The following is a 21,662-nucleotide window of genomic DNA, read 5'->3' on the forward strand; positions in this document are numbered from 1 at the left end:
AAACACTTGCATATTCAGCTCATGTTTCTCCTGAGCTTAGACGATACTTATACTATGGCCTATGCAGGCTTGCAATAAGAAAGCCTCTTGCAAAAATATGGACTCGCTGTTTTTGCAAATGCTTGTCTGGATAAAAACTGTCAATAACTATTCATCAATATGTTTTACTGCCCACTTTTTTTTTTTTTTTCCAGCATATGCAGTTCCTGTAATGTGTTGTGATAATGCTGGTTTAAAATAGCTGTGATTCCAGTCAGTTCACATTAACAGTAAACAAACAGACGACTCACCAAAGGATAGATCTTCTTTTCCAATAACCCAAATATGCCACCTACTTTTATAAATATGAACACCTATAAAAAGTATCTTCTGTGACAGCTAATTTTGTGTGTCATCTTGGCTAGGCCACAGAGGCCAGATATCTGATTAAACGTTATTCTGGATGTTTTCTGTGAAGGTGCTCTTTGGACGAAGACAACATTTAAGTTGGTGGACTTTTAAAGTCAAATACCTTCCGTAAAGTGAACGGGCTTCATCCAATCACCTGCAACCCTTAACAGAACAAAGATTGACATCCCCCTTAGCAAGAAGGAATTCTGCCAGTGGATTAACTTTGCATTTGAACTGCAACTCTTGCCTGAATCTCCAACCCATCTGTTTACCGCATTAGATTTTGGACTTGCCAAGCCTCCACAATTGCTTAAGCCAACTCCTTAAAATGAATCCCTCCCTCTTTCTTTCTCTATAAATGATAAATAGATAGATGAGTTAGAGATAGATCTATAAGTACATATCTTGTTGGTTCTGTTTCTCTAGATATCTGTGACTGATATACCTTACAATTGCCTTAGAAAAGTCACTCTACCTATTAAAGAAAAAAATTTAACTGGGAGTTCTTAGAATGTTAAGGATAAATACAGGATTAAAAGTATCTTCTTGTTTGTTGACTAGTAGGTTAAAGAAGAGAGAAAGGAACAAGACAACTGTTATATGGCTGCTGACACCAAGTACTTATTCAGGTAACAACCCCATCCATAAATTGCTCATAAATTCCCTATATAATTAGTTTTATTGAATGTTTATAGGTGGCATATTCCCTATCTTTGAAAAGGGAATATCTGAAGTAAATAAAGCAACTTATTGTAAAGTAATATTAAGATGTTTAATAAACCATGCACTATGTAACATACACATCAAACATGAAGTGAAGACATTTCCAGGAAAGATGTAGGAATAAGAAGAGACTTAGAGTCCAGGCCACTGAAATATACCATAGTGAATAAAACAGGCAAGAAACTTGAGACTAGGGATTCGTTTCAAACTTATTACACAAACTATATGGAACATTTTTCAGAAACAGTATAAACTGAATAAAATTGAAAGTAGACATTATACGTTGACATTAAAAAATTCTTCCAAAGGGAGTGATTCAGTGTTTTAGAAAGTTAGTGAAGTAAATCTGGAAAAATTCCAACAATATTTCCTATTTTGGAAACAAGTCTGATGGTAGGGATGATAAAGAGATCATGATACAGGAAATCTTTTCTGATCATGACAAAGATGATAAATCTTTTCATTACAAATTGAGTGTCACTGGATTTAGTGCTCAGCATGTATGCCCTGCAAAGAAAAATTCCTCCAAGTATTCAAGAAAGGCAAGAAGGTTGCCTGCAAAAGATTAAGAAGTGTTTGTTCTGACTTCTCCTTAGCAATAGTGGAAACCAGAAAAGCAATCTTTATGGATGGATTAACGTTAGTAAACAGTTGAAGGTTTGGTCGATAGCTTACAAAAGAGGTCTGATCTGGAGACAGAAATACCTGCTACTCATCTTCACCCGAAATGATTGCTAGCAAGGAGAATTACAGGCCAGTATTTCCAGATCATTCAAGTCAAAATTCCAGATTTTTAAGGAAATCTCCCAATAGGATCCCTGGGTCAGGAAGATCCCCTGGTGTAGGGAATGGCAACCGACTCCAATATTCTTGCCTGAACAATCCCATGGAGAGAGAGGAGCCTGGGAGGCTACAGTCCATAGGGTCAGAGTCTGACATGACTGAGAAACTGAGCACCTGATATGTAGATATTTGAATTTAAGGTTGTTAGGATTTAAAAAGAAAATATTTGGGTATTGACACATGAGCCAAACAAACACAGGAAACATTAATCTTAAGACTCAGGAGGAGGGGGAGGAGGGAGGAGAAAGGGGTGGGGTGGGGGGAGGGAGAGGAAGAAGAGGAGGAAAAGGACAAGGGAGGGGGAGGAGGAGAAAGGGGGTGGTGTGGAAGAGGAGGAGGAACCAGTCCTGTTGACCCTTTGACTTCAGATTGCCTGCTAAGTCGCTTCAGGGGTGTCCGACTTTTTTGTGACCTCATGAATTGTAGCCCATCAGGCTACTCTGTCCGTGGGATTTCCAGGCAAGAATACTAGAGTGGGTTGTCATTTCCTTCTCCAGGGTATCTTCCTGGCCCAGGGATCGAACCCATATGTCTTATGTCTCCTGCATCAGCAGGCAGGTTCTTTACCACTAGTGCCACCTGGGAAGGCCGGACTTGAGCTTATGTATGTTAGCCGTTCAGAAATGTCTAACTCTTTGTGACCCCATGGACTGTAGCCTGCCAGTCTTCTCTGTCCTTGGGGTTCTCCAAGCAAGAATACTGGAGAAGGTTGCCATTTCCTTCTCTAGGGGATCTTCTGGACCTAGGGATTGAACCTGGGTCTCCTGCATTGCAAGCAGATTCTTTGTCATCTGAACCACCAGGGAAGCCCTGGACTTTAGCTTAGTGAGACTGATTTTGAACTTCTGACCTTCAGAACTGTAAGAAGATACATTTGTGTTGCTTTAACATGCTAAGTATTAGTATGTGGTAATTTGTTACAGCATCTGTAGAAAACCATTACAAGTCTCAGTGTCTGAAATTAAATTAGGTTTTTAATCCATACCCAAATTTGCTCCTCTACGTGCTATGTGCTGTGCTTAATTGCTCAGTTGTGTCTGGCTCTTTGCGACCCCATGGACTGTAGCCTGCCAGGCTCCTCTGTTCATGGGGATTCTCCAGGCAAGAATGCTAGAGTGGGTTGCCATGCCTTCATCCACAGGATCTGGTACCATTATTTATCCAGTTGCTCAAATCAAAAACCAAGGAGTCACCATTGATTTCTCTTTATTTTTCACCTCTTCCTCCAATGAATTAACAATGCCTATTAATTTAAATATATCTCAAATCTGTATATTTTATCATGATCACCTTTGCTGAATCATCACCTTTCTTTTTTATAGAACCTAAATGACTTTGTAAAAATGACCTTTCAGGGAAAATTTCAAATATACACAAAATAAAGGAAATAGTATAATGAAACCTATATACTCATTATCCTGCTAAATCCCTTATCAGAATACGCCAATCTTCTTTCTTCTTTTGCTTCTCCTTTCATTTTCCTGAGTATTAAAAAAATATATATATATATCATGTCATTTCACCCATATTCATTATGTCTCTCTGGTAAGAACTTTTCTTGGAAATAACCTCATTACCATTTTCATACCTAGGGAGTTAATAATAATTTCTTAATATTTTTGATACAGTTCTTATTTGAATTTCCCCATTGCCTCAAATGTGATTTTTGAAAATGGTTTGTTTGAATCAGATCCAGTTAAATACTTATATTGTGTTCAGTTGTTATGTATTTTAAGACTCTTATTTCATAACAATCCCAACCCCACCTCCATCCCATCATCAGTGCCTTACATACGACATTGATTTGTTGGAGAAATCAGGCGGTTGTTTTTCTGTAGACTTCTTAGATTCAGGATTTGTCTGACTGTTTCTTCACAGTGCTAACTTATTGCTTCATTCCCTTTATTTTCCATAAATCTAGAGGGCTAACTAGATTCAGATTCAACATTTTAGGCAAGCATGTTTCCTGTTGCTTTTATCATGTTTTAAGACACATAGCAACTGGTTTTCCCACTTTTAATGATTAGTACAACTGATAGTTCTGATCATGTCAGCCTCATTCCTTCAATATAAAATTCTGTTAACCACTCCCTCCTTGTTTTAGCAACTATAGACAATCATTGCAGAGATCTGTTATTTTATTGTGGGTTGGGAAATGGTGATTTTCTAATTTTATCATTTCTACTGCTTTATTTGCTGAAATTCTATAAATATTAAGAACTTTCTTCCACCAACTATCAATTATCCTGAAATGCAAGTTAGGAGGCTATTGTAATCAGCTTGGCCTGAGGTTTTAGTAGCATTAACTAAAGTGATGGCCCTGGGGATTAAAAATAAATGGTTTCAAAACACATTTTAGCAGTAAAACCCTCAGTATTTGCAATCAATTAGATGTGGTGAAGATGTAGTATGAGTTAAAACTGACCTCTAATTTTCTGGCTTGAATAACTAACTGGTGGGTAGAGATGCCATATACAGGAAAGCTTTGTGATAACCAGCCATGGGAGAAGACAAGATAACCAAGGAGATAATGTATAAATAGAAAGTAGAAGGATAGGGCCTCCATCTTGTTTATTATAATAACTTTTGAGATAAAAGGGGATCCCAAAACAAGAAATGAATTTTCTAAGATTTTAGAAATGGGAAAATACTTCAGCAAGTGGTCAGCCAGTTTTATATTTGAAATAAGCACATCTGAGGCAGCAACAGCAAATGTTATTACAGCTGCACATTCATCCTAAAAGTTAAGGGTCTGTCAGTATTTCCATTATAAACTCCAATTTTCAGGGGTTTATAGCTTGGCTATTTTAAAATCATAAATAGGCTGAAACTTACAGGTAATAAAACACTTTAAAAAATAGATTTAATGCATTTTTGTCAAGATCTAGTTAAAATATTGCCTAATTTTTCTCAGATAAAGTGACCTACAGTTAATATATTGTGAGACAAATGTTTAATTAGAAACACTTATTTTAAGGTTTCTGGAAATAATTACACTTTATAATAATATCACATTTCATATGGATAGATTAGATGTGGATGGACCACAAACATTATACTGAAGCAGTTTTAACACATTAGAGCCAAACTTGGCATATGCATTGCAGTTTTGGATGAATTTCTTCCCAATAAAACGTGCTATAAATTGGTTAAGATTTTCTGAGGAACAATAATATGTTCAATTTTATTTTATACATAGATATTTTATTATTTTGCAAAATAGAACTTAGTCTCAAAGTTATTGTTTAATTAATAATATTCCGTCTTCTTTTGGGGATACAGTATTTTGATTTCCTTTTAGTAATAGAATTTTCTAACATATGGGATGCCAAGTTGATCTAAGGCCTTTGTAAAATCAGTTCACCAGGAACTCTGTCTTAAAGTACAAAAACACTCTTCCCTTATGAAGAACGAGAAGAAACAGAGTGTTATAGAATAAAAACAATCCAATACTATACCTAGGTAAGGTGCAGCATGCAAAGAGTTGGATATGACTGAGTAACCGAGCATGAGTACAATCTTAAAGATGTGAAAACACAAGTATTTGAGGTCATATTTATAAAGATATTAATTTGACATTTGTTCATTAATTCATTTCTTGAGTGCATAAGGGAGAAAAGAATTCTGTCTATAAAATGTAGATTTTATCTGGAGAAAGTCAATATAGCAGTAAAGAAATCAATAAAATAATTTCAGGTAGTAATAGTGGTATTTGGAAGATAAAACGTGGTGGCGTGACAAGTAAATTAAGAGTTGTATTAGATAGCATGATGTTATTCTTATAAAGTTCAAAAACAGGCATACATAAAAGTCAGAATGGAAAATACTCTAGGGGGTGAAACTATGGGTAATATATTATTTTTCTCTTATGATTCCTGCAGTTGGAAATTTGCCATAGTCAGCCTGCATTGCTTTCTTAATGTAAAAAAATACTGTAAAAATACTTAATGTAAAAAAATAATGTAATATAGATGAACTTTTTTTTTTTCCAAAATGGATAGTAAAATCCTGTCAAAATGTCTTGGTATGTGGCCTCACTCTGTGGTAGCTGACTCTTACTGTAGTCTATCATAAAGCATGTCTTCAGTGAGCTTTAACCACTCAGAGCACTAATTGAGAAGATCCTGCTTGCTTTCTTCATCAAATGAAGAAATGCAGTCTCCTGTTAATGCAAATGGCCTAGATCAGGGATGATCTCACAGCATAGACTCAACAGCAATGATGATGACAGTAAATGAAGAGCTTGTAGCTCCTTCAGTGGGCTTCTGGCAGTTTTGTAGGATCTTGTCCAGTCAGGTCTGGTCGGGGAGGAGAAGACTGGCAGACACTCCTCAAACAGTAGTTGGGGAGAAATCTGACTAAACTGGTCATCAAAATACAGTTTTGAAGAAAAAAACAAAAGTTGTTATCATCTTTAACAAATTAAACCTTGGTTTTGTTTTTATCCTTTGTCATAAACTTCAGTCTCTCTCTTTTGTTCACAGAAACTCTAAAAACACAAGCCAATCATTTTGAAAATCTCATCAACATATTTATTTGTCTAATGCCTTGCAAAATTTTATTTCTAGGGACTCCAGTCAACTCCTCTTTGACAACTTTTATTCTGTGAGGTCATGGGAAATTGGCAGACCTAGGAGAAGGCCCAAGGCTATAAACTGACTATGAATTATTATAACAGTGGCAAGCTCAATTATTTTCACTGTCTACAGTGATATTACTGGTATCTCAGGTATTACTGAAGTTTCCATGTAGAGAGTAGAAAGCCATTTATGTATCATAATTGAAGATAACTCTCTAAGGAACACTTGTTTCTCAGGCCATTGTCCCTGCCTAGAATGACTACTCTGCCATTTTTTGGTAAGTTCCATTTGGTTTACAAGGCCCATTTACTCAACAAATATTTATTGAATACCTGCTTTGTGCCAGAAAATGTTTTAGGCAGTGGATAGACAGTGATGAACAGGAGAGACAAGATTACATTGCTCACGAATCTCATGTTGTGAGAAAGACAATACACAAGTAAACAACTGAATTTCAGTAACAAGGGGAAGTGTTACCTACGGTAGAGAAGAGGACTCTTAACCTCACAGTGGCCAAGGAAAGCCTCTTAAGAGGTTACATTTGTGCAGAGAACTGAGAGAGAGAGTGGAACATGCAATTTAATGAAAGAACGTTCTGGGTAGAAGGTCCCTCAGGAAGGATCTTGACGTAATTGTGAATCTGCAAGATCAACATTCCTCTGATTCTATGCCTGTTTTCAGTGAGAAGCTCTGATTTTCCCATCGTGCAGTGACCATACTCTTATAACAGCAATTGTCTGTGTGTTTCATTTGTTATTGAAAGTAGATTGCATTGTCATACTAGTTGTCTTTAGGAAGTTGAGATGCTTGCTCTCCACTTCAGACTCAGCTCCTCAGAACAGGGACCTTTTCCTATGCTCCTTGATATACCCCAATCAAAAATGGTACTCTCATACAATGAGCATTCAATAAACACTCACTGGTGATCATGATCTGATATGATGACTTAGCTGTTGTCATGTTTTCAAGGAGCATATAAACTTGAGTAAAGATAAAGTTGTACAGAGGGTAGTGAGAGGTTCTGGTTATTAAACAAAATATGTCCAATAAACATATACTGGTTCTGAAAAAAAATAAGCATAATGTAAGAACATGCTTACATATGGTAAAATTATATATGTAATTAATATATATAGGCTCCCCCGTCCCTGGGATTCTCCAGGCAAGAACACTGGAGTGGGTTGCCATTTTCTTCTCCAATGCATGAAAGTGAAAAGTGAAAGTGAAGTCAGTTGTGTCTGACTCTTAGTGACCCCATGGACTGCAGCCCACCAGGCTCCTCCATCCATGGGGTTTTCCAGACAAGAGTACTGGAGTAGGGTGCCACTGCCTTCTCCAATATACATACATAGTATATATAAAATAGTTCACTTAGGTTATGCCTGCTATGTCCAAGTGGAGATGACAATTGGGCAGCTGTATATATGAGTACAAACTCAGTAAAGATGTCAGGGGATAACAATATAAATTCAGGAGTCATCAGCATAGATGGCACACTATTTAAAGTAATGGGACTGGATGAGATTAACTAGGCAGAGAATAGAAAGAAGGGTAAGTATAATTTGTAGTAGCAAAGAATTGCAAACAACTATTGCTTATCAATAGAGAATTCAATAGGTTGAATAAATTATAAATTATGTATACCATATATTTTCATATTACTCTTAATAAGTTATTTACACATGTATTGACTTCAAGAAATATTTAGGATATATATTTTAACCTAAATATAATATGAATAATATGTCTACATATTTGTAAAAAACTACATAAATATATATACATGAGTCTATGTAGTAGAAGGATACATTCTAAACTGTGGGGAATGGGATATCAACTTTTTCCTTCTTCATGCAGTTTTAAAAGATCTGATGATAAATATAGACATAAAGCAAATATGTAACTATTTATTTAGAATGTAAAGGAATCTTAGAAAATATATTTATGACAGTATCAATATCCTATCAACAATCCATTTATTCTACTTATGTCATTTTGTATCTTTCCCTTTCTTTTTGTACATCTGCTCCTGTAGAACCTTGACTCAATCTGCTGCACTGGCAACCCTTAGCTGGGGAACTGCCCTTAGGCTGTGGATACCGTTATGCCCACCCACATGAGAGTTGGGAGATGCCTAAGAATTTATGTCTCTCTAGGGGCAGTCATTTCCTAAAGGAAATCAGCCTTGAATATTCATGGGAGGACTGCTGCTGAAGCTCCAATATTTTGGCCACCTGATGCCAAGAGCTGACTCAACGGAAAAGACACTGATGCTGGGAAAGACTGAGGGCAGGAGAAGGGGCTGGCAGAGGATGAGATAGATGGTAGGATGGTATCAGAAACTCAATGGACATGAGTTTGAGCAAACTCTGGGAAATAGTGAAGGAGAGGGAAGCCTGGCATGCTGTAGTCCGTGGGGTGAAAAAGAGTCAGACACAACTTAGCAACTGAACAACAGAGGCAATCATTAGCCAATGTCTGATGGGTGAGAAGATTTGAATGGTGCAGAGTTGCTCTGGAGGCAGCATAGATCACACATGTCCCTATACAGTGAGCAGTATGTGTGATCTTTCCTGGTGGCTAAGACAGTAAAGAATTTGCCTGCCATGCAGGAGACCTGGGTTCAATCCCTGGGTCAGAAAGATACCCTGGGGAAGGGAACGGCAACCCACTCCAGTATTCTTACTTGGAGAATTCCATGGACAGAGGAGCCTGGTGGGCTACAGTCCACGGGCTCCCAAAGAGTCAGACAGGACTGAGCAACAAATACTTTCACTTTCATATGTGTGATTCATGCTGTCTCCAGAGCACTTCTGCAGGATTGGAACAAAGTTCTTACTCTTGGGACTTGGCTTAATATCACAGTCTAGCCAGATCTCTTCCCTTCCTAGTCCTGCTGCCCTTCTAGAATTTTCTGGGAATACTTTCTAGCATTTTCTGGGAATACTTCCTGATAAACATGTTTACATACATCCTTGACTCAAAGTGTGCTTTTGGAGACCCCAGCCTAAGACAACAATCAGTCTATATTTTAAGTGCCTACTGAAGTTACCTTCACTCGAGCACTCAGGCATCGTGGACAGGCTATGTGTGTAGTAGTATAGGTGGTACTTAGAGCTTAGGTGATGAGTCCCACACTTGGCCAGTAGTTTCCATATGGCCTTGGGCAATTCATCCAACTCTAGGCCTTTGTTTTCTGATCTGTAAGATGGGACTGATAATAGAAGCACTTAACAGAACTATTTCAAGGAGTAAATAAAATAATGTACTTAAAGTGCATCTAGCACATGTTAGGCACTCAAAAATGATTTAAAAATTAATAAAGAATCTTTATGTAAGTATCATGACTGTTTATGTATGCTGTGGCAAGTCTGACAAAAGAAGGAGTTTCTTTTACATGAAAATTAATGATACGAAGTTTTCCTCAGGATGAAAGCCACTCTTTACAGAACATTATTTTATTATGTATAACTCATGTGAAATAAACAAAGTCAATACATCATTGATTTTAATGGGACTTTGCACAGCATGATTAATATGCAATTATTTCATAAAAGCATTCTACATGCTGAGAAGTAGTAGCTGGTGTATTAGAATATCATTTGGCATAAAGTTTTCAGCATATGCTATTTTCACTATATGTCCCTATGAATACATTATCATCTGGTATAAAATAAATCAGATAATGAATCAAAAAATGAAAAACTATATCTCCCTAACAACCATATCACATATTTTAGCACTGAATAATATATCATTTTAATGTCTTAAATAACATCACTCTTATGGGAGTAGTGCAATGACCATATCTTTTATTGATCTAGTTTTACTTTAAGAATCTTGTCTTATTGCTTAGAATAACTCAACAGTTCTATCTTCCATATACACAGAACACCATTCTGAGGCCTATTTTTTCTTGGACCCAATACCATGGAATTAATTTATTGTGAACCTATTTTATAATAATGTCTGGACTCTATAAAATTCCCCTGGTTGGGATTAAAGCAAAGTTAGCTAATATTGAATTCTATTTATTACAAACTGAACATTCCTGGTAGTTTCCAATTTCATTTCATACTAAAATCCCCTTGTTGTAATTACTGTCATTCTCTCTATGTTTTCTCTTAATTATTCTGACTAAATTCTCAATTATTCAGGGACCATGTATTTAATCTGTGGATTTTCCAAATCCTCTCTTTTTAATTCTGTCTTTTACTGTACATATCTAACCATTTAAATATTTCCTATTTTTATAATTCATCAGGTGATAAATAATGGTAGAATGAGTTCACATTAAAATAAGGAGCTTGTTATTTTAGGAAAATTTCTGGTGGAGGTCTGGCTTCAATGAATGCATACAGTGAATTTTTTTTTTTTTTTTACATTTGGGATTCTTAATTCTTTCTTTAGCATCACAGTTAATCTAAAATATTTAAAATAAAAATTCTATACTTTGTTCTTAAATATAATAGTTTTACCAGCAGCAAAGCTCCAAGTGTTTTTTTTTTTTTTAAAAAGGTCTAATATCAGCCCTTTTTAGACCTTTTTAAAAAAAACACTTGGAGCTTTGCTGCTGGTAAAACTATTATATTTAAGAACAAATATTTTTGTTCTTAAAAAATTTTTTTTTAAAGGTCTAATATCAGCCCACCATGAGAAATGCTGGGCTGGAAGAAGCACAAGCTGGAATCAAGATTGCTGGGAGAAATATCAATAACTTCAGATATGCAGATGACACCACCTTTATGGCAGAAAGTGAAGAGGAACTAAAAAGCCTCTTGAAGAAAGTGAAAGAAGAGAGTGAAAAAGTTGGCTTAAATCTCAACATTCAGAAAACGAAGATCATGGCATCTGGTCCCATCACTTTGTGGGAAATAGATGGGGAAACAGTGGAAACAGTGTCAGATGTTATTTTTTCGGGCTCCAAAATCACTGCAGATGGTGACTGAAGCCATGAAATTAAAAGACACTTACTCCTTGGAAGAAAAGTTATGACCAACCTAGATAGCATATTCAAAAGCAGAGACATTACTTTGCCAACAAAGGTCCATCTAGTCAAGGCTACGATTTTTCCAGTAGTCATGTATGGATATGAGAGTTGGACTGTGAAGAAAGCTGAGTGTTGAAGAATTGGTGCTTTTGAGCTGTGGTGTTGGAGAAGACTCTTGAGAGTCCCTTGGACTGCAAGGAGATCCAACCAGTCCATTCTAAAGGAGATCAGTCCTGGGTGTTCTTTGGAAGGAATGATGCTAAAGCTGAAACTTCAGTACTTTGGCTACCTCATGCAAAGAGCTGACTCATTGGCAAAGACTCTGATGCTGGGAGGGATTGGGGGCAGGAGGAGAAGGGGACGACAGAGGATGAGATGGCTGGATGGCATCATCGACTCCATGGACATGAGTTCCGGTGAACTCTGGGAGTTGGTGGTGGACAGGGAGGCCTGGCGTGCTGCAATTCATGGGTTCGCAAAGAGCTGGACACGACTGAGCGACTGAACTGAACTGAACTGAATATCAGCCCACCCCATACCGCCCATTACTAAGATGCACATCACTTGAGATAATGGAGGTTGGAAGGGTTTGTTCATAAATTTGAGAAGAGTCTTTGAATAGGATTAGAATCTAAGCTGAAAAGAGCGATTAGGGACAAGTATCAAAACAAGCAATAATTTGTAACGGATCAAAATAATGTTGGTTATGTTCTGAGCCCATGACTTCAGAAATGCTTAAGGATACTGTAATGCAGGCAAAGTGTATACGTGAGGAGCCTAACCTTTACTTATGCACTTCTTTCACTAACTTTCAGGTCTCTTTGACCCCAAGATGATATGTATGTTGACCTTTGGCTCAGGAAAAACACCTGTTGTTCTCAAATCCCACTATCTAATCACCTTCTGAATACTCAGTTATTTTCCTTCCACTCTACACAGGCCAGAATTTTCTATTTCCCCTTGTGATTGATCTTTCCTGGTGACCAAAATAATAAAATAAATAGATTCGTGCTAAAGGGTGGTTATAGTCACTCGTAAGCCCCCCACTCTGTTCCATTTTCCTTTAAGAAAAACTGCATTGAAAAATCTGTAAATCCAATGGAATTTTGAAGTACTTTATAATTTCTGGAAACTGAACAAAGGATCAAATGTTATGCTACAGTACATGTTTCTATAAAATAATGAACTTGAATGAGATTGGTAGGCAGAAGAACAATGTCAAAATATAATGTGGAAATCGATTGATTCATTTGTGATCTTTCCCATCATTAATATTTACCACCACCAGGTAGCAACCACCTAACACAAAGTACACAGACGCAACCAAATGCAGCTAGTCAGAGAGGAATGTATCACATGGAATATAATTGCTTTTGGCTCTGTTCAGTCACATGTTCTATGTCCTAGAAATGTTTATTAAGCCTTCTGCCTATCTCTGTGCATTTCACTTCGTCTCTGTCGCTTCCTCATGCTCTTTCATCAAGCTATCTTATTTACTGCAATGTTCATTCATTATGGTTAACATCTTTCTAAACTGCTAATATTTTTAATAGAATTAGTGTTAGTGCTCTTGGTTACAAAATTACATACATTATGATGGTCTATCTAACCTAATTTTTCCTTAAGTTTGTTATTTTTAATGCATAATATTTCAGAATGTGAAGTTTTTTGTTTTTTAAAAAATACATATCTCAGGTGATTGCAGGAATGCCTATAAAGCATTTAAAAACTTGGGGGGAGCATTTCTTTCCATCCCACTCTCCTTTCTCTGTCCTTTCCTTGCAGGGGACAGCCTATAGAAAGAGGAGTAATTCTGCCCTCCTCCCCCACCCCAGCTCTCTGTATTTTAAATTTCTGTTATAAATGATTGTTTTTAAGAGTTAAAAAGCTATCCAACTGAAATCTCACCAGTCTTTCCCCAAAGTTATTATTATCAATATGATGAATTTAATTATCAAAGCTCTCCAAGGAGCACAGTTCCAATGCCACTGTTGATATCTTAATTTTTGTTAAAATTCTATTTAGTTAGGTTCAGATTCTTTGTTTTGAATATTCTCCTACAAGCATGCATGATATTTGAGAAATAGTCTCATTATGTCATCTTTTTCCTTATCATCACTTTAAACTATTTTGAATCACTTTTGGAAGGAGTTTGGCAATCTACAGGGCTTCCCTGGTGGCTCAGATGGTAACGAATCTATCTGCAGTGCAGGAGACCTGGATTCCTGGGTTGGGAAGATCCCCTGGAAAAGGCAATGGCTACTCCTGTATTCTTTCCTGGAGAATTTTACGGACAGAGGAGCCTGATGGGCTACAGTCCATGGCGTTGCAAGGGATTGGATATGACTGAGTGACTAACACAACAACAATGTACAATGCCCCTTGGAAGAAAAGCTATACAAACCTACACAACATATTATAAAGCAGAAACATTACTTTGCCAACAAAGGTCCAACTTGTCAAAGTTACGGTTTTTTCCAGTGGTCATGTAGGGATGTGAGAGTTGGACTATAAAGAAAGCTGAGTGCTAAAGAATTGATGCTTTTGAACTGTGGTATTGGAGAAGACTCTTGAGAGTCCCTTGGACTGCAAGGAGATCCAACCAGTCAATCCTAAAGGAAATCAGTCCTGAATATTCTTTGGAAGGACTGATGCTGAAGCTGAAATTCCAACACTCTGGCCATCTGATGTGAAGAACTGACTCATTGGAAAAGACCCCAATGCTGGGAAAGATTGAGGGCAGGAGGAGAAGGGGATGACAGAGAATGAGATGGTTGGATGATATCACCGACTAGATGGACAGGAGTTTGAACAAGCTTGGGGAGTTGTTGAGGGACAGGGAGGCCTGGCGTGCTGCAGTCCATGGGGTTGCAAAGAGTCAGACATGACTGAGAGACTGAACTGAATTGAGGGCCTGTTCTGAGCTTACAAAGAGCTGCAGAATATTCAAGGTGTCCTCAAGATTGTCTACATTTCTGAGTTTGTCACACATTCAGAAATCTTGATTCTACAAAATGTAAAATGCTGTAGATTGGCTACAAAGATGAGATCCAGTCAGCTATACATCCATGCGAACAATTTTGGACACAATTCATAGAAAGGGGACATACCTCAGAGTCCTCTAGACTTTTCTCCAACCTCCCACCCTCAGAATTTCTGCAGCTATTCCAAAACATAGGGAAATATTTTCATGCCAAAATGTATTAAAGGAGGGAAAAAGATACATAAATTTCAACAAAACATTAATACTTATTATGGGAGGAATAAATCAAGAAAAAAAACTGGGTTATGGAAATGAAGCTAGATACAAAGTTAAACAAAAAATCACATTGAGCCATACATTTGTCTCAGCTTTCCAGTAGCCAGTGTGAATATATATACCCAATATATTGTGCCCATTAGCTGAAACAAATCAGTTATATAGAGGACACAGATTTATTTTTGGAATTAACACCATATAGCAATTTTTCGTTGAGGAATTCATAATCTATGTGATGATAAGAAGCATTTTTGCACTTGGGAAAAATTTTAAGGATGAAATTGGTAAGACAGCTGGCCTCTCATCCTTCAGCAGGGGTAAGATTTAGTTGGAATGAAATGTTTCCAAGCTAAAGAATGACTGGAAATTATTGATGAAGGCAATTTCTATTCCCTGCTGCACCCCAGGTTTTTAAGTAAGATCTGCAATGGCACCCCACTCCGGTACTCTTGCCTGGAGAATCCCATGGACAGAGGAGCCTGGTAGGCTGCAGTCCATGGGGTCGCTAAGAGTCGGACATGACTGAGCGACTTCACTTTCACTTTCCACTTTCATGCATTGGAGAAGGAAATGGCAACCCACTCCAGTGTTCTTGCCTAGAGAATCCCAGGGATGGGGGAGCCTGGCGGGCTGCCGTCTATGGGGTTGCAGGAGTTGGACATGACTGAAGCGATGCAGCAGCAGCAGCAGCTTGTCACAGAACTTAAATGTTAGCTAGTTGGTGTTTATTAAATGAGTAACTGGTCAGAGGTCTCTCTGCTCTCCAGCACCAAGTACCAAGTAGAATGGTAGAGTCTGTCTACCTCTGCTACTGTGTTGAGAATTCAACTTCCTGGGGGAACCACATTTGCTCTGTTAGGGAATGGGAAGCAGCTTCCCAAGTGGCTCAGCAGTAAAGAATCCACCTGCCAATGCAGGAGACACAGGTTTGATCTCTGGCTGGGGAAGATGCCCTAGAGGAGGAAATAGCAACCCACTCCAGTATTCTTGCTTGGAAAATCTCATGGGCAGAGGAGCCTGGCAGGCTACAGTCCATGAGATTGCAAAGTCAGACAGGACAGAGAACACATGGACACACACAGGGAAATGGCAACAGGGAATCCTTTGTTGAGTGTCTAGGATCTGTCAAGCTGAAGATCCTATATAGTGAAGGTGGCTCTTTGAGGCCCATGAGATAGAGCTCCAGTGGGACTTCCTTAAACTTGGGATTGTTTGGGGGTTAGGAATTGAAAAACTTGTGTTCAATTGTCAAGAATTAGCTGTATAGTCTTACGCTAAATTCTTCAAAATGTGTTAACTTTTTTCCTAGTATGTAAGGTGCAGATAGTTACCTGCCCACCCTAACAACTACACCATCCTAGTCTTTTGCCCATTATTTTTTATTTACTGGTTTATTCTGTGAACATATTATACCTACTTGGAGATAGGAACTATGTTTTACTGGCTTCTATCCTAAGTGCTTATCACAATGACTAATATACTGAATATTCAATAAATGTCCACTGGTCCAGTGAGTTAATGGAAATAGCTGGAGAGTTTCACTGTGCTAAATAAATGCAAGCTATTTGAGGGAAGCAGGTAAAACTTAATCTTGTTTTCCTCTCCTTAGTGCTGGTAGGTCCTTCCTGTTGCCCAAATGACCCTAAGGATTCAGTACCAGTTCATACAGAGTCTGGACAGTGCCTGAATGTTGGTGCATCTCACAATCTCATCCTTCTCGAAGTATCATCACTTCCAGGGTTTGGGCTTCCTTTGGATCATGTGGTGTCCAGTGTCACACTGCTTATCATATACAGCCATGTTCACACTTTCAAACACCTGTAAAAAAATCAAAACGTTGCCTCATTTATTCTGTGGTACATTTTCTGTGTGTCTGAGTGCTCCAGGTTTGCATGTTAATTTTCTATAATTACAACAGCAAGGATCTTATTATGTACCAGGTACTACGTGCTTATGTGTATTAACTCACTGTATCTTCACATTTCTATGGGACAAATGTGATTGTTGTCCCATTTGCATGACAGCAGTAGAGGAAAAAACAGATATTAAGTATTTTGCCCACAGTCACACAGTTAAGAGTGGTGGAGCCTAGATTGTAGCATGAGATGTCTGGCTCCACAGTCCATGACTTTTCACCACTACACTGTTGCCTCTTAACTAACTGCTTTAGCTGTATAGCTGTATTTTTATGATAATCCATCTTACTTGGGGGAAACAGTTACAAAAAGAATTTTTAATTCTAATTATAAAATACTTACCTTTACTTCTATAGTTAACCAAAGTTTTAACTAGTGTCCCTTTCTGTGCTTATACTGGTAATGAGAACTCTATAATACTTGTATAAGACATATATTAAAAAATGGAATTTGGAAGAATGCTTTCAAGTACTCATACAACAAAGAGATTGTGGTAGGAAGTTAAAATAAACACTGGAAATTCACTCAAAACTGTACACTAAAATGCTAATAAATGTTCAACATAAAATATAGTTGACCCTAACACAAGGAACTCGGAGAAGGCAATGGCACCCCACTCCAATACTCTTGCCTGGAAAATCCCATGGACAGAGAAGCCTGGCAGGCTGTAGTCCATGGGGTCCCTAAGAGTCCGGCATGACTGAGTGACTTCACTTTCAATTTTCACTTTCATGCACTGGAGAAGGAAACAGCAATCCACTCCAGTATTCTTGCCTGCAGAATCCCAGGGACAGAGGAACCTAGTGGGCTGCCGTCTATGGGGTCGCTGAGTCAGACACGATTGAAGCGACTTAGCAGCAGCAGCAGCAACACAAGGAACTAATCTGTAACTCTAGTTTAAACTAGACCTAAGTTGCTCTGACTGTACCATTTGCTTAAGCTAACTATCCTAATACCAACAATGGTGACAACTGTAAATGTATTGCAAGTCAAGGATCTTGTAAAGCTGATGACTTTGTACATGTATAGTTCCCTAAGGGCAGATCTCATGTGTTGATACCAAATTTTAGCAAATTAGTTATACTTAAGTATTTTAATACGTAATGAATAAAGAAGAAAAAACTGTTACAATAAACAGAACTATGCTAGAGTGCTTCCGAAGACCAGATTTTCACACCTGTTTTCTATTAGCATCCAAAAGCTACTAGTGTAAAGAAACCATACATTAAGCGTAATTGATTATCCTTAAGCTATGCTCTGTAGGGGTTATCACACCATTTTTAAGAACAATATTAAAAAGGCAAAAGTTATAACTCAAACAGTACACAAGACTTCTTACTTCATCTATAAAAATAGAGAATGCCAGTGCTTTATTTGCCAGAGATAAGGAGGGAAACATGGGTAAAATAAATTTGATAACATAACTCACATTACAAATGATTTTCCTAAATTCACAACTTTCACATTTAGCTGACCTAAATAAAAAGAAAACAAACCAACAAAACACTAACAAAAAAATTTTCACTTGATATAAGTAGGCCAAATCACATCCCTCTGAATGAGGGATTTTAATTCTCAAGCTGGGAAAATATTTTCATTACTTAAATAATTTACCCAAGGTGATAAATAAGCCCTTGGACCAAGTTCAGAAGAAATCGCCTCTATAAGTTTGTTTTAAAGAAGCATACAAAATTTTTACTATGGAACTTGCATGAAATTTTCTTGGTTAAATCTTAACAGTAAAGACAAAAAGTCCATACTACCTTATTGTGTTTCAGGTCTTTTTCTCCCAAACGTACCTTCTAGATTTCTTAGGTATGCTGTACTAGTACATATGAAGTTTATTTCACTTAATGGAGTAAGGTGTCATCAACTTTAGCATCCTAAGGAAGTAGTAGGTGTTATTTAAACTTTATTCTCCTTCACCTCCCCCACGTTACCAGTAGTAAAACTTATTTAAAAAAAAAAATGAGGACAAAATAGTCTAGAGGCACCTGGGAAGAGAGGGAATTCAGAAAATGAGAGAATATGGCTCTGGAGTGATATCCCGTCTTATTGGAAATACATAGGTGTAACTATAAACCCCTTTACCCTTTCCCTGGCTTTAGACTTAGGGTGTGAGGTGTCAGGGATGTGAATGGAGCCTTCACAAACTGATATTTCTATACCCCTTTCCCCCCTTTATTTACACGAAACAAAAGAAATAGAAAAAGGAGTGCTTGGTACCACGTGCTTTTGAGGTTTAAAGGGGCCTTAATAAACACGCTGTTTCGGTCGTGGCAGGGGATTGAAAACATTTTTTAATAAATACTGCCAGAAGAATCTCCTGGAAGGGAGACTGAAGTCACTCTCCCTCCCCAGGAGCCCTGGGGGAAAAGGGAGACGGAAGATAATGCCCCCTACTTGCACGTGAAATCTCCCTTACTCCGCCGACCAGCCCTCCGCCTCTCCCGTGCCGGTCTGGCCGCCTTGGGAGGTAGCTGGGAGAGAAGACCGCGCTCAGTCCTCCATGGCAAAGTCTTTGGTCTTTTCCTCCTGGTCGCCCACTTTGTAGCGCAGCAGCACGCGCAGGTGACGGTGGTGGTCCTGGGAGGGCAGCAGCGTGATCTCTCCGGAAACATCTGTGTCTTGCTCCACTTGCACCGGCTCGTTCAGGTAGAGGAGCGCCTGCTTCCAGTGCGTGACGGGGTGAAAAGGCGAGGTGGAGAGCACCACGGGTTTCTCCGAGTCCCCTCCGGGGAAGGTCACCTGGAACCAGATGGCAAAGCCGTGCATGGGAGCCGAGCCATAGCAGCTGAAGCGGAAGCGCCCGCCCACCCCGGCCTCCAGCTCCTGCTCCAGGCCGGCGCGGGCCAGCTCCAGCCGAGCAAAGCACTGCGGCCGGGCCAGCACATCCTCGCCGGAGAGGCCTTGTACCACGATTTCTGAGTGGCCCATGAGGCAGCGCGTGGCGAAGCTCTCCAGGCAGCTCATGTCCACGCCGTAGAGTTGCTTCATCTGGCTCCAGAAGCTTAGGCGCAACTCCAGCATCTGGTCGCTGATGGGCGCCACGAAGAGCTCGGCGGAAGCCGGCAGGAGAAGACCGCCCTCCTTCAGCCACTTGGTCCGCGCATGGAGCACAGAGCTCAGCATGGACTCGTGCAGAAGTCCGCAGCCCATCCACTCGCTCACGATGGCATCCACCTGCTCCGGCAACTCCACCGTCTCCACCGGTCCCGGCAGGACGTGCACCCGGTCCTCCAGCCCGTTGAGCCGCACCACTTCCCGGGCCTGTTGCCAGATGTCGCTGGCCTCCACCGCGTACACGCGCCGGGCCCCTGCCTGGGCACAGAAGATGCTGAGGATGCCGGTGCCCGCGCCCACGTCCAGCACGGTCTTGCCTCTCAGCGCTGCCCAGTTCCGCAGGATGCCCAGGCGGTAGGCATCGGTGCGGACGCGGTCGGCAATCATCTCCTCGTGGACCGATACGTCCGAGTAGCACTGGTAGTACAGCTGGTCCCGCTCCCGCCTAGTCCTCCGGGGTCGCGGCACAGCCACCTCCAACTCTCCGCCATCTTCCTCTTCAGTTCCCTCCCCTCCTTCGCCGCCGCCCCCCGACTCAAGCTTTCTTCTCTTGGGCTGCGACATCTTGGCGGCTTGGGCCGACTCCCGGCGTGCGTTGCGCGCCGCGTCTCGGGCTCCAGGAAGCGGGGCCTTATGGTAGTTGTAGTGCGGGCTCGTGCCTCCCGGTTTTGGCAGGTCGCCGGGCGAATGTCAGCCAGATACCAATGATCTGTACTCTGCTCTTTTTCCTGCTCCTTTGGTGTCTTGGAATCCCCTTTCCATCCCCTGCACCCACATTCCATGGTTCTGTACGTTCCTTCTCCTTCTCTCAGATTCTCCAGTCTCTTGCTTTCACGCCCTTCGTGACACGGACACGCCCACTTAAAACTGAAAATCCATGTTTTGTCTTGTCCAACTCCCAGATTTTTTTATTACACAGAATTTTATGGGCGGCACCGTGCACCTACTGCCTCATCTGGACAGCTGCAACTCTTAAAGCTCTCCAAACGTGGAGATTTGGAAATTGCACTACGTGTTTTTTTTCTCCGTTTTCAGGGGAGGTAGAATGCAAAAGGGAAAAGGCAATGGCAGCCCACTCCAGTACTTTTGCCTGGAAAATCCCATGGACGGAGGGGCCTGGTAGGCTGCAGTCCATGGGGTCGCTAGGAGTCGGACACGACTGAGCGACTTCACTTTCCCTTTTCACTTTCATGCATTGGAGAAGGAAATGGCAACCCGCTCCAGTATTCTTGCCTGGAGAATCCCAGGGACTGGGGAGCCTGGTAGGCTGCCGTCTATGGTGTCGCACAAAGTCGGACACGACTGAAGCGACTTAGCAGCAGCAGAATGCAAAAGTGTAAATGAAACTAAGTAAAAACCCAACAGTGTAAAACCCTGGTTTGGATTCCAGTGAGACCACAAATGAATGGAATGATTAGGACAAGTCATGTAAGTACTCTTGCCTTCAATTACCCATGCACCTTCCAGCAACAAAGAATCTTCAAGGCAGTTGAAAATTAAGTTTCTGGTCTCTATTTTAGGAGAATAGTTATTTGGCTTTTAGTTCTGCTCGGGTAATTCTGTGACTCATTCAAGGGTTAAATCTTGGAAACTTCCAGTCCAAGGAGTAGTTGAAAAGCAACTGTTGCTAGGTGTATTCTGGTAGCTGATTTTTTTCCCTCCATAGGTAACTGAATCCTTTATCACCTGTGATCATTTCTCTGCTTCAACTCACTTTTTTCTGCCTGTTTCCATGTCTGGGCTAGATTGGTACTCCCTTCTTCCTCTTCTATGTTCCTTTCAGTCAACTATCAGCTGTTAACCTCTTCCCTCTGAGATGTTCATAGTAGAAATAAATGCATTTAAAAATACATGTGATGTCTATATGGGTGTCTGTGTTCTTCACAAGTAAGGTGAGA

At 39.8% G+C, this 21,662-nt stretch overlaps 1 protein-coding gene across 1 annotated transcript; it reads right to left on the minus strand.

The window, feature by feature from the left end:
* Positions 1-18,040: 18,040 nt before the first annotated feature.
* Positions 18,041-20,864, minus strand: PRMT6 (protein arginine methyltransferase 6). The gene has a single exon (XM_061411018.1). The coding sequence runs from the start codon at positions 20,326-20,328 to the stop codon at positions 19,201-19,203; it is 1,128 nt and encodes a 375-aa protein (XP_061267002.1). The 5' UTR covers positions 20,329-20,864; the 3' UTR covers positions 18,041-19,200.
* Positions 20,865-21,662: the final 798 nt, after the last annotated feature.

This window comes from Bos javanicus, chromosome 3 (assembly GCF_032452875.1).
Source record: "Bos javanicus breed banteng chromosome 3, ARS-OSU_banteng_1.0, whole genome shotgun sequence".
Classification (NCBI taxonomy): domain Eukaryota; kingdom Metazoa; phylum Chordata; class Mammalia; order Artiodactyla; family Bovidae; genus Bos; species Bos javanicus.

Bases quoted from the DNA above. Each gene is read 5' to 3' on its own strand.
- PRMT6 (XM_061411018.1), bottom strand. From the start codon at position 20,328: ATGTCGCAGCCCAAGAGAAGAAAGCTTGAGTCGGGGGGCGGCGGCGAA.